Raw genomic sequence first — 17618 nt, 5'->3', positions numbered from 1 at the left:
AGTCCTGGATGTCTCTTCTGTACTTGAGTGCCCAGTCCTGGATGCCTCTTCCGTACTTTAGTGTCCAATCCTGGGGGGAAGGGTGCACTGGGGAGGGTAACAAGAAACATTAACAGACATGGGGGTATATGTACAATGGGATTGCGCCACTGGAACATCCCTTTTATCGACCTTCTGGTGCTGCAATGTCCTGCACCATATTTACAAAGTGGCAACAACCCACTTTTTGCGGCTCACCCTAGCTTTGTAAATATCGTACTCTTTTCACTCAGTTTTCTGCATGAAAGGGGCGTGCAATGGGTGTTGCTGTCGGCGTTCCACGGCGGCCCCAGCTTTACAAGGATCCGTAAATCTGAGGCAGCGCCAAACACTAATGCCATGCAATTGCAGGCGCTATATTGGCACTAAGAAGAGGAATACTTTCATGTCTCCTCGTTATTGAACGGGGTGCGCCGTATTCTTGTAAATATGGCGCATCGGTGTGTTTTTTAAATGAAGCGGAGCGGCAGAATGTGCTGCGGCGTCGCGCTGCGCCTTGTCCTTGTATGTATGCCCCATAGTGTGATGATATTACACCAGCCTGCAGCAAAGCAGTAGGGGGATGATCAGACCTTCATCACACCCGCGTCAGAGCCTCTTATGAGATCACAGCAGCCGTCTTCATCAGGGAGAGACGTTTTCTCCTCTGCAGACAGAAACCCCCTGATGGACAGGGAGCCCAGGCTGTTCCGAGGCTGCTGTGCGCGCGGATGAGGGTTTGGAGATGGGGGTGTTGGGGGGCTCAGTTGACATCAACCCGGTCCGCCCCGGTGTAGTACACGGTTCTCCCGAGTATTTATTACAGATTCCTGCCTGCGCTACCACCGGCGGCCGGCAGAGGTCGCTGCCGCTCCACCGGTGCCGGTCTGTCCCATGACTCTTCCCAGCAGTTCCCACATCAAAGGCCGGGAGTAGTTTCGGGGGGGCCTTGTGCTCCAGCCGTGGCTGGGAGGATCCGAAGCCAAGATTGGGGAATGCGCTGGGCTGCCAGGACCAGGGAGGCCCGAGGCTCACTGCGGTGCAGCCCAGGCCGAAATTACACCCTCCGGGGGGACAGGAAGAGGCGCGGGCAGGAGAGCAGCAGACATGCAAACATGGGCTCTGAGCCCCTGTGCGAAGAGGGGGTTAGGGGGTGGGGCAGGAGCAGCAGCAAACAAGGGATCTGAGCCCCTGTGCTAAGAGGGGGTGAGGGGGTGGGGACCGGAGCAGCAGCAAACATGGGATCTGGGATCGGAGGCCCTGGGGTGGGGGAAGAAGGGGCAGGAGCAGCAGCAAACATGGCCAGGGCCAAGGATATGAGATCTGAGGCCCTGGTGTGGAGGGGAACTGGGGGTGGGGGGGGGGGGGGGCAGGATCTGGGATCTGAGGCCCTGGGGACCCTGGTGCTGGAAGGGGGCGGGGGCGGTGCCTGAGGTCCTGATGTTGGGATGGACAAGATCTGAGATCTGATGCCCGGGTAGGATCTGAGGTCTGAGCTCCTGATGCTGGGAGGCGGGGGGAGGGGCGAGGGACAGGATCTGAGGTCTGAGGCCCCCTTGCTGGGCCCAAAACGTAATAAGGGTTTAGCCCTACTCTAGCTGCACCTACAGGACAGTAGGCACCTCTCTCCCTGTCATCGGGGACGCTGCTTCCAGTCCCAGCCTTCACCCCACAAATCCTTGGCTTCATCTGAGTCGGTATAACACAAAGACTACAATACCCAGAAAGCATTACGGTATCACATGACAACCCAGAGTTGTAAATAGTGAGCTAACATGGGAAAAATAACCGTCTGACGAGACAGCTAAAGCAGTCACAAGGGCCAGACCTAAAACAGATAAATATGGAAAGAATGATAACATGTAGTGAAGACATGCTGCAGGGGAATGAAGCTCGCAGCGGGACCTGGTTTTCTATAACAAGAAGCACCAGGGACAGGAAGTAGAACCATCAGAAAGTATTTCTCCAGCGTGGGCTACGGGAATATTCTGATGGCCTCGTCCTTCGAGGGGGTCCCCGGGGGTGCTGGCTTCAGAGCCTTGGATGTTAGACATGATACCCCCATATTCAGAGTTTAATTTGAGCCAGTGGTTGCAGGCGGGGGCCACCAACACATTTTTGGCCATCTGCATTTATTTGACCTCAGTAAACTTTGACCCAGAGCAAGAAAGAGAAAAACACACAAAGAAGAGAGAAAGGTGGAAAATCCTTGACAAAGGGAGAAAGCAGGAACCACAGAAGTGAGGTGAAGGGGCGTGGAGTGCTGGGTGGTTGATGGGTGAAGGAGGCGCGAGGTGCCTTCAAGAGTATAGCGCCTTTGTACTCAGCACACTGGCATTCAGTAGTGCCCGCTACCGGCTTCTGAGCAACATTTTGGGCCCCCGCATCTATTCTCTTACAAATTAAGCAGTAGACGTCTTACTTTTGAAAAAAAATGACTTCGCAAGCCCTGCAAAGTGAACTATTACCCGGAAGGGACTGGGAACCAGAGCTCCTAAAAGACATGTTCTTCCGGGTCACAGGAGATGAGTGTAGAATGAACATGTGCGGGAAAAAAGTGTCACTTAACATGTACACATTGCTGTCTGTCCTGAGCGGTCAGCATATGTCCGGCATAACACCACTGCCTAATTTGAGCCGGTAGCTTCCAGTGCTCAGTACTAGCACTTAATTGTCAACAATGGCACTTATGACAGGCTGCCACAAGGTGGCGCTGTCTGGCTAATTTAGAGATGGTCACACAACAGTTAATTATGAATTCAGTACACATTAAAGATGCCTATTATCTGCCTCCCAAGTAACTCCTATAAGCTTTGGGGGCCTGGAATAGTCCGTATGGTCGCACTTGTAGGCGTGTGATGTTAGTAGTTGTGTTGGTACCGTCACTGGCAGCATGACAGGGGCACTGTGTGGTGCAGACTGCAGAGGCCTTCTGACGACAGCCCTGGCACTAATAACTCGCAACTAGAAGTGAGCAATGATAGCGCTGGGAAGGCCTGAGTGAGTCTTCGAGCAGCCTCTGTAGCGTATAGAAGCTTTAGTGTCACGCGCCTTAAATAAAGGCGCGGACACGAGCGGTATTTTACAAGCCGTCTATATTTTTCCTTACTCGGCTTACAACTGGCGCGCGCACTCGCACCCCCCTTTTCTCCTCATCCGGCCATGCCTGGCCCGGAAGTCCGGGACAAAGTCAGTCATGGCGACACGACAGAAGCCTCTTCACCTCTAGCAGAGGAGCTCACCTGCTAGGGCCCCTCTTACCTCGGACCCCCACGGCTTCCAGCAGGGCCCTCGTCCGCTGGGGGCAGGCAATGCACGTTTATTTACAGAGGTGTGTGTGTGTACATGTGACAGTCTGCCCAGAATGGAAGGACGGAGGTGTCTCTTGAATCTCCCATGCCCCCCACTCCCCAGGCCCTATATAGCTATGCACCCCCATCCCATGTCTTCACACCCCCCCCCCTGCCCCGCTCCTATGCAGCTCTTCAGTGTCACAGATGACATTTCAGATGGTCTGTGTGGTAAAGACCCACCGCGCATCCATGACCGGCACATGACCTTTGCAGTTCCTCTAACCAGGGCTGGGAAGCCTTCGGGCAGCCATGCGCTTTACAAATACCTAAACATAAACAGTACCCTGTCGTGTGAGTAAAGTGCTCGCTGCATTCCACGGCCATAGAGGCGCTTTATACATACCCCAATATATACATACATACATACCTACATCCACACACACAGGGTTACATATACACAAATACATACATACCAGCATACACACACCTACATACACCCAAACATACATAAACACAGACATACATGCAAACATACACGCACACCTACATACATATATACACACATAAATACATACATGTACATACATAGGTGAAACACCCTACTCCAGCTCGAGACACCCTACTTACAGAGGTGAGACAACCTACTCATAGGGGTGAGACAGCCCACTTCCGTGGCGAGACACCCAACTTCTGAGACGAGACCACCCACTCCAGGGACGAGACAACCTACTCCAGGGGTGAGACACCTCACACATGGGAGTGAGACAAACTACTCCAGGGGCGAGACAACGCACTCCAGGAGCAAGACAACCTACACAGAGGGATGAGACAGCCCACTCTAGGGGTAGGACAACCTACTCCAGGGGCGAAACAACTTACTCCAGGGGTGAGACACCCAACTCATAGGGGCGAGACAGCCTACTCCAGGGGTGAGGCCACCCACTCCATGTGTGTGACAACCTGCTCAGGGGCGGGACAACCTACTCCAGGGGCGAGACAACCACCCCAGTAAGGAGATCATGTGCTCCAGTGGTGAGACAACATATTCCACTAATACCACAACCCACCCCACTCCAGGGGCGAGAAAACACATTCCGGTAATGAGACTACGCGCTCCACCAGTGGCGAGACAGCCCTTCAATCAGACAGACAGACATACCTGAGATGGAGACGCGTCCCTTGCACGGAAGTCGGTCATCCATGGGTCCGGCATCAGACGGGCTGCGGATAGAGAACACAGGCACGGTACATACATGTCACAGGCAGAGAGTGTAGTGCTTAGAAACCACATGAGAGCTTGGCATGACCCGTATATACATGTGACAGGCAGAGAGTCTAGTGCTTAGACGCCACAGGAGACCTTAGCATGACCCGTGAGACACAGTAATGGTACACACATGTGACAGGCAAAGAGTCTAGTGCTTAGAAACCACATGATAGCTTGGCATGACCAGTATATACATGTCACAAGCAGAGAGTATAGCGCTTAGAAACCACATGAGAGCTTTGCATGACCCGTATATACATGTCACAAGCAGAGAGTATAGCGCTTAGACACCACAGGAGACCTTGGCACTACCTGTGAGACACATGGCCCTTCAGCGCCACCGTGGGGTATTAAACTCCACTGGGAGGAGGCTTCCTGCCTCTTCACGAGGCCTCGGGGAGAACTCACCCCGTCCTCGCCCTTGGGAAGGGGTACAGATGCCTGCGCTCCTGCACAACCTCTTGGGGTCACCCTCTGTGCTGGAAGAGAGCGGGGGGCTGCTACGGTCAGAAGCCCCCCTCCAGCCCACCCATGATCCGGTGCCCAGAAGAGCGCAGTCCTTTCCTCTTTCTCCTCCCTCCATTACAAATGATCTCGATGAATTCGCTTCAGCGTGGCTCTGCTTTATTCATCTATTTACACATCCTGCTGGAGCGTACAGGCACTGTTTCCCCATCTCACCGCACACATGTCCCTGCGTCTTTCTCTCATCCCTCTCGCCCCGCCCCCAACGGACGCGTATACTCTCGTTTATTAGGTCTCGGCTGCGAAAGGCTGCGCTTGCGCAGTCTCGCTCCGAGATTTAATGAGTTGGAGTGACTTTGAGAAGAGGGGCTTGCACCCGCCCCTCTTCTATCCTGTTCTCCATTGGCTGGCCTCTTAAATGCTGGCCAGCCACTGGAGAAGAGGTCCAGTCACTCCGTTGAAGCCCCGTCTTTTTCGGATCGGGGGGCGTGTTTTTTGCGAGAAGTCTCAGGGAGGAGACAACAGCAAAACACGCCCCCAAATCCGAAAATGAGGCTCCCTTTCTCCGAGGCATTTCTGCTCTGCCTGCCTTGGAGAAAGGCGGTGGTGTGCTCGTCCTCTCTGCCACACGTCGGACCCTGCGTGCAACCCTGCTCACCTCTGGTGCGGTTCTAATTTATCTGCTGCACAAGTATGCGGTGGGATTGCCCTGTCCCTGCCTCCCCCTCCTCTGCCCACCCGGAAGAGAATTCTGGTAGCAGCACGTTGCCCCCTGTGCAGCTCCTGCGCCGCGCTCGCCCACGGCTGTTCTGCCGCCGTATTGACGAAACTGATCACTACGTCCCCAAGAAGCAGCAGCTGCCGGTGATTACACTTGCCCCCCTGGCTTGTGGTACTCTTGTATAGTATGCTCTCTTTCTCCCCTGAGTCTGCAGTACTCTGGTATGCTGGGATCACTCTCCCCGTGCCTCACTCCCACAAGCCTCTGGGCCCGGCGCTTGCTGCCCTCCCCTCCCCGTGCCCTCGCCGCGCCTCCCCGGGGAGCCCTCTTGCTGCAGCGCGTCTAATCTCGGTGTGAAATTGCCCTTATTGCGGGCACTGGTTTCCCGGTCATCCTCGCTGTTCCCTTAACTGCCGCGTCCAAGGGGAGGGGCCCGAGGGCAATGATGGCTCTGCGAGGTGGGTGGGATTCGTGGAGGAGCCCCGGGTTGGGGCCCGGCTCACTCGCTCTCACTCATTCTCTGCCTTCACTCGCCCTTCGTTCTCACCCATTTTCCCTTCTCTCCCCCACATTCTTTCGCTTTCGTTCTCAGTCATAGTCACCCCTTACAATCTCGTTCAGCATTTAATCCCGTTCGCTCTCCCTTCGCTCTCGCTTACTGCTCTTTCCTGTCTCTCACTCAGTTCCTTCACTCTGGCTCTCTTCATTCGCTTCGGTCCTCGCTCTCACATACTCTAACTCCCCCCCCTTACGCAATCACTCTCTCCTTCTCCCTCCCTTGAAGCATGTCATTATTATCTCTCCCCGTAGCACTCTTTCCTCTCTCTCTCTCTCACACACACACAGTCTCTGTATTCAATATCCTTTTTTCGACACACGCGGACTTTCAACTCCATCACACACGTCGCCACTCCGTCTTCTTCTGTCCCTTCAGCCAGACTGTTTTACCCTCAGGCTCCCCGCCCTCTTTGCTCACCTCCATCTACGTAGCCATTTCTCGTGGTTGGGGGTTTTCTCATGGTTTGGGGGTTCTGGACTGATCGAGTCAGTTACCATGTGACACCCCTGCATTACTGAGGCTGCCGGGAGACCCCACCCGCAGTCACCGTGGACAGCAGAAGCCCTCTTCCATTCAGGGCTCAGTTTTAAGCACACACACCTGCAGCCGATGCATGTGAATAGACCGGCGCCATTGTTAGAGCCCTGGAAGCCATAAAGTGCAAGGAGGCGCTATACCCCACCCCACCATGGATCAGCTGTGAAGCTGCAAATGACTATGGCAAACACAAACAGGGGCTCATTCCAAACCACTTCAAGCACTTCCGCCCCCGCCTGTGTCTACCTACACCCATGTCAGACATGTGTTACAGGGCATTAAAGATATTTCTGCCCAGCTCTTATCCCTGTTGCTTGAGCCAATCTCTGCCTGCTCACAGCTGCAGGCTCCCCCGTAGTGGATTGCCCCGTCCCTGCCTCCCCCTCCTCTGCCCCGGAAGAGAATTCTGGTAGCAGCACGTTGCCCCCTGTGCAGCTCCTGCGCCGCGCTCGCCCACGGCTGTTCTGCCGCCGTATTGCCGAAACTGATCACTGCGTCCCCAAGAAGCAGCAGCTGCCGGTGACCAGCTCCTGGATTTCCCCATATCTCGGCGTGTACTGGTGAGTTTCCTCCTTTATTTTATATTAAAATTACGAGGGAGCCTACCCCTTTTACTGCCGAAGCAACAGAATCACCGCCGCGGCCCACAGGAAGCCAGGCATCCTTGCCCGGGACATGTGCGGAGCCTGCGGTGTAGCAGGAAGTGTCTGCTCAAATGGGGCTCCCGTGCGTCACTCCTTTCTTCTCTCGTTCTGTCCGTTACCCCTTTCTTCTCTCATTTCTTTCTTCACCCCTTCCATCACTCCGTTCTTCTCTCGTTCTTTCCTTCTATCCTTCAATTTCTCATTCCTTCCTTTATCCCTTCCATATATCATTCCTTCGTTTACCCCTTCGTTTACTCCTTCCTTCTCTCATTCCTTCTCTTATCTTCTTTCATTCCCTGTTTAACAACCTAATGAATACGATTGACAGTTATTTCTCACCCAAAGAGTCCTTCGTGTATGTCTAATATTAATGGGGACATCCTGAGCAGAAGAAACAAGCATTTACAATGCAACTGTCACGGCATTGTTAAAGTTAGAGATATTGGCATTGCTCATGACAATGCCGTTTCTTTAAATGTTTTAAAAACAAAAACATCAACAAAAATAATGTCATGAGCAATGCCAATAGCTCTAACTTTACCAATGCCGAGACCATTGCATTGTAAATGCTTGTTCTCAATATTTCTGCTTTCACTCGAGTTCTTAATTCTGTCTGCCTCTCTACACCTCCCTCCACCCAGACCCCTCCACCCTACCCCCAACCCCCCACCCACCGCCGCCATGGTCCTCTCTGCCATTCTGCTGTAGGCCCTCCCTCTTTCACCGTTTCCACCCTCTCTCCTCACCCCCCCCCCCCTCCCGCGGTCCGTCCCTTGTCACTCACTCTCTTTCTCTCTCTCTCTCTCTCTCTCTTTCTCTCTCTCACTCTCTCTCTCTCATTCTTCCGTGATCACTCCCTTGTCTCTCTCTCTCTCTCTCCCTTGTCTCTCTCTCTCTTTCCCCCTCCCTCTCTCATTCTTCCGTGGTCCGTCCCTTGTCACTCGTTCCACTAGTCTCTCCTCTCTCTCTCTCCCTCATTCTTCCTTGGTCCCTCCCTTGTCACTCGTTCCACCGGTCTCTCCTCCCTCTCTCCCTCATTCTTCCGCGGTCCCTCCCTGGTCACTCTTTCTTCCTCTTTCATTCTGTTTCTTGCCCTCTATCGCCCACTCTTTTCCAGTTTTCCGATTGTTTCTTCGTGTCTCTCTTTCTACTCCTTGTTTCTGTGTCTTTCCTGCCGCCCCGTGTTTCTGCTCCCCTCGGTTCCACACTCTCTGTGTGCGTCCCTCTCTCCCCCACACTCGTTCCTCGCTCCCCCTATTTCCATCTCTCATCCCCTCGCTTCTCTCCTCTACAATTGCCTCTCTCCGCCTGTCCTCTCTCTCCTGTCCCGTTGCCCCCTCTCCCTTCTCACAATCTCCGCTCTGTCCCCCATCTTTCCTTTTCTCATCTTTACTCCTAATGGGAATCGATACAAAGCGCATGATTGATATTAATGGAGGCTCCTCGTCCCACCGGTTTCTGCTTCTTAACACATTTCTCCTTCCTGCCCTGGCGGGGGGTGCACTTTGAGGGGTCAGGGCTCTCGCCCTGCCGACCCCACCCATGCCAGGAGGGGCATAAGGCGGTCGGGTGGGGTGCGGGCATCTGTTGGGGGGTGCTGCCTGCCTCTACTCCAGTCCTGCTGAGGATGGAGTCAGTTTCTGCCAGACATACCCTTCCTTTAATTTCTGACATCCTAGAATTCAGCCTCTGTGCGCAGTAAACATCTCCCGTTCAGCGCCCAGAAGCCCTTCTGGCTGAACGCACACAGATAAGTTACGGTAAAGGATTCTTACTCTCCTTCCTTCTTTAGCCAAAGCTTTTTAGCTCGAGCATTTGAGACCTCTTGTATATACTTAAGTACATACTTATATGTGTATGTACTTTGTGTGCTCCAGGGATCAGCTCTAGGACTTGTCTGCTTCCGCTTAGGGACTTATTTTCTGTTCAACTGCGGCTATTTAACTTTCTTGATAGAAAACGACCAGCAGAGGTCAGTAAAATACCAGAATCCCGTGAGAATTCTCTAAATTCCGGTCCCTAGAAGTTGTCTTCCACTGAGCACCCATAGACTATAATATTTTTTTCATATCCTGTATTTTCAGTGATATGACCACCGAAGGCCCTGCTTTTATATTAAAAACAGAGCTTTGGACTATACCATTTCCCGCTGAAAGGAAATATTTGTCTCCATTTGTTCCCACACCTGGCGTGTCACGCAGTTTGGTGCTTGCTTTACCTCCAAGTTAAAGAACAGTAGATGTTTCAGGGCGCAGGCTAATGTGCTGCATAGCTAAATACATATAAGGTCCCAAAGGCGAGACCGATTGCATTGCAAATGCTTGTTTTTTTAATTTACAATTTCTTATTCCACTGGCTTCTGTGTCCTTTGCTCTCTCTTGTTATTAATTCCTAATTTCCTTTATTTACATTTAAGTTTTCCTCTCTAGTTTTTTCTCTTTTTCCCTTTTCTTAGTTCTTTTTATTGCTTTTATTTCTTGAGGTAATCTTTTCTTGAGTGCCTTTCAGTTCCCCCATTTCTATCCCTTTTTAATTCCCACATTAATATTATTCCTCTCAGGCTCCTCCAAAGTCTCCGTTTTGTCTTTGAAATATTTCTTTCTTAGATTTGTCCTTGTGGCTTCCTATCTCTTTTTCATTTTTCTATTTCGTTTTAGTATCTCCTCTAATAGTTTTCTTTATTTGCTCCTCACCTTTAAATTTATTTTCTCTTAATTCTGTTATTTTTTCAATTAATATTTTTTGTTTTCTCTACTACACAAAGGACCGGAAACCAGAGGAGTTAAAGCAAAAGAGAAAGAGAAAGACCTGGAAAAAGACTCGGCTAACAACCTGGTTAAAAACGAGGCCCATGAAAAAAGTAAAATTAAAGATAAAAATATGGATAAAAAGTTGGGGAAAGAGAGAGAACAGACCAAAAGAAAGGAGAAAGAGAAAGCGAAAGAGAAAGAGAAAGACTAAGCATTTGGTAACACCATAGAGAAAGAGCTAACAACAGAGGAAGACACCAAACTGGAATTAATGGCTAAAAAAGCGCAGAGATTACAGACTATAAAAATCTTAAAAGCAGCTGCAAAGAACACCTGCCTAGTAGAATCATCGCAACCAAGAATTTCTAATATATTTAGCCCTTTACATAAGGATTGCCAGAGTGTTATAATGTTGAACGCTGACCCCAACATAAACCATGAAAAGACAACGACACCCATTGAGATAGACACAGAAAACCGTAGAGAGGAAATGGAGCAACTGGAACAAAAAAAGCAACTTTTGAGCCAGGTGAGAAAAGAGCTAATATCCTTACCCAACCCTTTTAATCTACAAGATCCTCCAGCGGGGGAAAAAGTACATTCTCTTTCAAACGAAGACTCCGACTCAGATCTATATGAAACAGGAATGTCTATCTCTAGTGACTCTAGTCAACTAAGCAAATCAAGAGAATCGAGCCCAAGTACACGAAGGGGAGCAGCATCACTGGAGATCTCTGGCACTAATGATTCAAGAGTGCTTAGCGAAATCAACACAAGGAAAAAAAAAAGTGGGGGTGGGAAAAAAGGTCAAAACACAAAAGAGAACGAGACGTGCTGAACGAGGAAACTACAGATCCTGGGAACAATACGGACTACGCTAATGATAGATCTAATCCTCCTCGAAGAAGTCCAAGGATTAAATCTGCAGAGGAAATACCATGTCAAAACTCAGCTATGCAGGAAGATCAAGAAATTTGCAAAGCTAAAACCCCCGAACCCTCGCTGAGTCAGGTGCTTTGCTCAATAACATTTTTTCATGAGGATGTAAAAAAAGAGAGTCAAAAGAATCGTATAGCAATCGAAAAATTACAAGGTGCTATTAAAAAAGTGGGTAGTATTTGTTCTGAGATCTCGGAAAGAATGGTTATGGTAGAAACTCGCACGGAGAATCTTGAAACTGATGTGGCAACGCTTCAAAAAAAAGAAACAGAACATGACGGAATAATAAGGGATCTCATGGCCAAAGTGGAGGATCATGAAAACAGATCCAGAAGAAACAATTTAAGGTTTCTTGGAATCCCGGAAAACTTTGAAGGAAATGATGCCAGAGCGGCCATGGTCACCTTACTAAAAACTTCATTCCCAGAACTGGATACATGGGATATGGAGAGGGAAGTCCAGCGAGCCCATCGCTTCCCCTTAATGCTACCAAGAAACTCTAACAAACAAAATAAATTTCCAAGAGCAATGTTGGTCTACTTTGGGAATTTTCTCCTTCGTGAAAAAATTTACGATCTTGCCAGACCTACTACCCAAAGAGAACATAAAGGGTTTAATTTTTTTGTCAGACCAGATTTCGCTCATGCCACTGTGGAGCGAAGGTGGAGAATGCGCCAACTATTTGAACCATTTGAAAAAGCTGGAGCTAAAATATTCCTTCAAAACCCAGCACGATTGAAAATTATATTTAAGGGTGTTACAAGAAATTTTAATAGTGAAATACTGGCGGAGAACTATCTTCGGGAAATCTCAGAGACAGTCTCCCGACACTCAGGGAAATAACCTAAATCAAGCATTATCTTGTAGTAAAAAAGAGGACATTTAAGATTAATTAATCATTATAATTCTTATTTTGTAATAGATACATGTTGTGGAACATGTGGAACTTAGCTTGATTGGCTCGGGGAATTTAAATGTCTTAGGATGCGGATTATCCATAAAAGTAAGCATCGTATTTATCTCAAAATAGCCCAGCTCACAGGGCCTGCTTGCGCAGATGTCACACCCCTGGACCAGACTGGCCCAGGTAACCTTCAAAGGTGGTGGCGGGTGGGGGGAGGGCAAAGGGGAGGGGGGAAATTCGGACAGGTTAGACACAAAGGATAGTAAATTTATGTTAAAAAGGAACAAGGAAACAGTTCTAGGGACCACAGGAAATCAGAACACATGTGAAATAAAATACGGCATGCTTGTTCTACCAGCATGGCTGCGATAAAGGTATTATCTTTGAACATAGGTGGTTTAAACGACTTAAAAAAAAGGCAAATGGTTACTATTGGGTTACAAAACTGGGGAGCTAATGTCGTGTGCATGCAGGAAACGCATATTGAAGGATCCCAGAGACAGCTGTTAAACACACTAGGCTATAAATTGGTTTGCGCTACTTCACAAGGGGTTAAAAATCGTGGTGTGGCTATCCTGGCTAAAGGGAGTGGATTGGTGTTCAATAAATCTAAAACCGACAAGTTTGGCCGTTGGGCTATCACCGAATGTAATCATCAAATAGGGCAAAAAATAACAATTTGTGCCATTTATGGGAACAATATAGATGACCCCGCGGTCTTCTATGAGGTCTCCAATGAATTAACACACTGGCCTCTTCCGGCCCTGGTATGTGGAGACTTCAATATAAACCTTCCCATTAATTGGTCCGTAAATGATGATTGGGTATATAAAGGGCGAAAACCGAAAGTATTCCGCTCGCTTAAAGATTTATGTCTTGTACATGGACTTGTGGATAGCTGGCAGATTGCTAATTTTAATACTGGTGACCCTGGATATACCTTTTATTCAAACCCACATCGTACACATACCAGAATTGATTACATTTTACTCTCAAGTTCATTAATTAGGACCTCCCAAACTGTCAAACTGCCCCGGATATTATCTGATCACAACCCCCTTTTTTGCACCTTGACTACTAGCCTAGCCAAATCAGAGCCTAACATGTGGATTATTATATGATCCTCAGTATCTTACCCACATGAAAGACTGGATACCAAAATTCCTCACAGAAAATATTAATAGCTCATCAATAGAGGTTGTGTGGGATACGCTGAAAGCAGGGATCCGGGGCGAGACTATGTCATATTCGCTTCGAATAAATAAAAGAGAGAAAGAGGAATTAAGGAGGTTACAGGATGAACTTATATCAGCAGAAATCGATCTCATTAGTGCTACTAGTAATATAGATATGACCAGAGATATTTCTAGCGCTTTAGCCCAAGTAGCAGTTGCCAAGGCAGCTATCACTAATATCTTTACAGATAAAGCAATTCGGAAAGCTACTGCACGAAAAGAACTAGTCTATGAAGTGAACGAGCTAGTGGGACATCAACTGGCGATGCAATTACGACAACAGGCCAATGCTAATTTAATAAGGGAAATTGTAGATCCAGTAGAAGGACTGTTAAAGGACCCAGAGCTGATCACGCAAGCATTTTGGAGGTTTTATAAAGAATTATACACTGACAGCAGCCATGGAGATACCATAGAAATAAAAAAATACCTAGAGAATTGTGAAACCACAAAACTCGAGGTAAATATACAGATGGCTCTGGAGGAAACACCAAATATGGAAGAGGTCCTAACAGCTGTTAAGAGCCTCCCTAAAGGAAAGGCAACAGGGCTGGACTGCATCCCATCAGAATTTTATAGAATATTTCTGGAAGAAATAAAACATACATTTATTGATCTAATTACACATATCTTTTCTGGGGGGGAACCTCCCGGCTCCTGGGCTAAGGCAAGAATTGTTATTTTTGCTAAAAAAGGGAAACCCCCAGAACAATTAGGATCCTATCGCCCAATAACCCTTATAAACGCGGACTCCAAAATATACTCTAAAATTCTGGCAAATAGAATGGCGCCTATAATACATAAAGTCATCGTCAAAAGCCAACATGGTTTCGTCCCTGGAAGGTCAACTATAAATCACATTCAGAGGGTTATTACACTTTTTGATGGAACAGAAACCACCGGAGACCCTATGGCCCTGATACTTTTGGATGCGGAAAAGGCTTTTGATAGGGTTTCCTGGCCGTTTATTTGGAAAGCAATGGCGACGTTGGGATTTAGAACCAAGTTTATTCAAGCGATACAAAAAATGTATTATAATCCTAGAGCCGTCGTATCTGTTAATGGAAGTCTAACTAAGGAAATCGTTGTTTCGAGAGGAACTCGCCAGGGATGCCCTTGCTCGCCATTGCTTTTCGCAATATATATAGATTTTTTCATCCGCTACTTAGAGAAAAACACCCATATAATCCCCATTATATCACAGGGATACGTAACAAAAATATTAGCATATGCGGATGACATTGCTATAGTTACCGCAGACCCTAAGATAGCAATGCCGGTTATTGAGACCGAGGCCAGAAAATTTGGACTGGTCTCTGGCTATGCGCTAAACTAAGGAAAGACACAAATTGTTTTAAACCAAAAAATTTGGATGGATGATCCTAGGGTCGTGCTGGGAGCTACATACCTGGGGGTGACTATCTCTTCTAAATTAGAGGAAGTGGTGGATTTAAATCTTAAGCCATTACTCAATACAAAACAAAAAGATTTACAACGGGTAAATAATCTCCATCTTTCCATTATTGGAAGGACTAATGCAATTAAAATGGTGTACTTTCCAAAGATTTTGTATGTATTCAGGGCAGTCTGCCTAGAAATTACAAACCAGTGGTTCAAAGTAATGGAACGTATCTTCTCTAGATTTATATGGTCATACGCACAACCCCGGCGAGCATACAAATTTCTTACTCTTCCCAAGGATAGAGGTGGGCTAGCGCTCCCCAATTTAAGGAGATACTACTGGTCCTGTGTACTACTATACAGCAAGGAATTATTACAAGGATGTAATACTACAGAGGAAAACACCGCCTCAATCTTTCAGTAACTGGTCGGGGAATCCTGCTATGGATATTTCTGGATACACACACATGATAGCTACTACAAAAAGGTTAAATTTAAGACTCTGTATAGCTGCTTTAAGGTATGGAAGGCCGTAAGAAAAGAGTTAGGGATAGGACGATTTTCATACTACACCCCTGTATTAAATAACCCAACTCTCCCATTAACCATCTTCAAAGATAACTGTGTTAAAAAATGGTACAACCTGGGAATAACACAACTAGGAGATTTCTATACTAATCAAGGGATTAAATCTTTTGAACTCTTGAAAGGAGAATTTGGCCTAGACTGGCGGGACTTTTTTAAGTTTCTTCAAATTAGAACCTTTCTGACTCATAAATTTGGATTAAGAAACATCTGGGAAAAATCTATGACTATAGAGATAATTATACATTCTAAGAAACAGTCGATTGGGGGAGTGTATGAGGCGTTGCTGGATAAACTTCCGGATGATTTAGATAAAATGGCAATAAACTGGCAAAACAACCTGAGTATTTCTAAAGAAGGATCTCTAGACTCTTATAAATTAGCTCAAACGCTTCTTATCTCCACCAAACTTCAGACACAATTTTATAAAACCTTTTTCTGTCTCTACTATACACCGAATAAGATTGCAAAATGGGGAACTGGTAATGGGACCTGCTGCCCCAGGTGTAATCTATTTAAAGCAGATTCTATCCATATATTTGCCACCTGCCCAGTGCTAATGCCTCTTATACAAAACATAGAAAGGTTTTTAACCTCTGTCCTTCATAGAAAGGTTGTTTTACCTCCAGAGGCAATGGTACTTGGGGTTGTTGATACAGAAAAACTTGAGGATGGCTATGACCTAGTATTTGTGGCCATGGCCTTCTGGAGGCTATGTTTAGCATCGGCCTGGCTAGACCCGATACCGCCTACCTTTCAACAATGGCTAGCAAGGCTCTTAGCGTTGCACAACATCGAGATAGCTATTTACAAACGGAAAAACAGAAGGCGACGGGAAAGGGGTATGAATATCTGGACTCCACTTACACTTTGGCAAGATTTACAAATCTGATTTACTATCAATGCCGTAACATGTTTATGCTATCTTTGCCTTATTTCCTTTTATTTATCTATTTTTTATTGATTTCTTTTTCATTTTCTTTTTATTATTATTATTTTTTCTTTGGAATATTTCCTGCAAGATTTCCTATAATAGTCATATAAATGTGATAAACATAAAAATGTATGATGTAAAAATACAAACTGTCTACTTGTCGGGGGGGGGGGATTAAAAATATGTTAAAATCAATAAAAACATTTAAAAAAAAAAAGCAAATGCTTGTTTTTTTAATTTACAATTTCTTATTCCACTGGCTTCTGTGTCCTTTGCTCTCTCTTGTTATTAATTCCTAATTTCCTTTATTTACATTTAAGTTTTCCTCTCTAGTTTTTTCTCTTTTTCCCTTTTCTTAGTTCTTTTTATTGCTTTTATTTCTTGAGGTAATCTTTTCTTGAGTGCCTTTCAGTTCCCCCATTTCTATCCCTTTTTAATTCCCACATTAATATTATTCCTCTCAGGCTCCTCCAAAGTCTACGTTTTGTCTTTGAAATATTTCTTTCTTAGATTTGTCCTTGTGGCTTCCTATCTCTTTTTCATTTTTCTATTTCGTGTTAGTATCTCCTCTAATAGTTTTCTTTATTTGCTCCTCTCCTTTAAATTTATTTTCTCTTAATTCTGTTATTTTTTCAATTAATATTTTTTGTTTTCTCTACTTCACCATATCCCCTTTTCTATCTTTAGTGCTCTTTTGCCCTGCTCCTGGCCACAGTCCCTCCATACTTCTTCTTTCATTTCTTTTTCTTCTCTTTATCCTATCCTGTGGTGTGTATCTCTTTTCTACTCACTGCGAACCCTACAGTCCAGCTCCTCATCGTCCATCTTGAACCCCCCTGGCTCTCACCTGATGACTACCACGTCTTCCTCCTAGGGCAGTGGTCTTCAAACTTTTTAATGATGTGCCACCACCACCCCCTGCCGCTCAGTGGGAAAAATAAAATCATCGGGCCAACTCAGAATTGTTCACAATTAATCTATTAAATTAGCAATTAAAAGTGTCTAGACTTATTTAAATATTGCAGTTAAGTTATGTTTCCGTTTTAAAAATGCAATCAAATACATGGTTGCCAAACATACTCTTACTAAGGTGTAAAAGTTTCCACAGTGTGATTATTAGAAATGGGGTTCGGGGTTTTGAAAGATATTTGGACCCCCTCCTCGTTTGGCACATACTCCGAGCCAGGATATAAATGACAAAAGATGTTAGTGATGGCCCGTTACGGAGCGGCTTACTGCTGCGCCCTTAAAACAAAGCCCTGTTATCAGCATAATGCTTCTTCTGGCCAGAGCTTGGCGACCACGCAGGGATCCCTTGAGGCTCCCCCAGTTTGAAGACCCCTGCCCTTGGGCCACCACCCTCTGC

At 46.8% G+C, this 17618-nt stretch overlaps 1 protein-coding gene across 5 annotated transcripts in view; it reads right to left on the bottom strand.

The window, feature by feature from the left end:
• The window catches only part of RTKN (rhotekin), a 606092-nt gene that overhangs the window by 139032 nt on the left and 449442 nt on the right, over nt 1-17618 (bottom strand). For all 5 annotated transcript variants that reach the window (XM_085642925.1, XM_085642926.1, XM_085642923.1 and 2 more), the window contains exon 3: nt 4471-4532. In XM_085642925.1, the coding sequence (XP_085499051.1) occupies nt 4471-4532 (62 nt within the window). The remainder of the gene's footprint in view (nt 1-4470; nt 4533-17618) is intronic.

The sequence above is a fragment of the Triturus cristatus genome, chromosome 2_2, assembly GCF_964204655.1.
Source record: "Triturus cristatus chromosome 2_2, aTriCri1.1, whole genome shotgun sequence".
Lineage (NCBI taxonomy): Eukaryota > Metazoa > Chordata > Amphibia > Caudata > Salamandridae > Triturus > Triturus cristatus.
The sequence above is the reverse complement of the archived record's forward strand: the minus strand, read 5'-3'. Positions and strand labels throughout refer to the sequence as shown.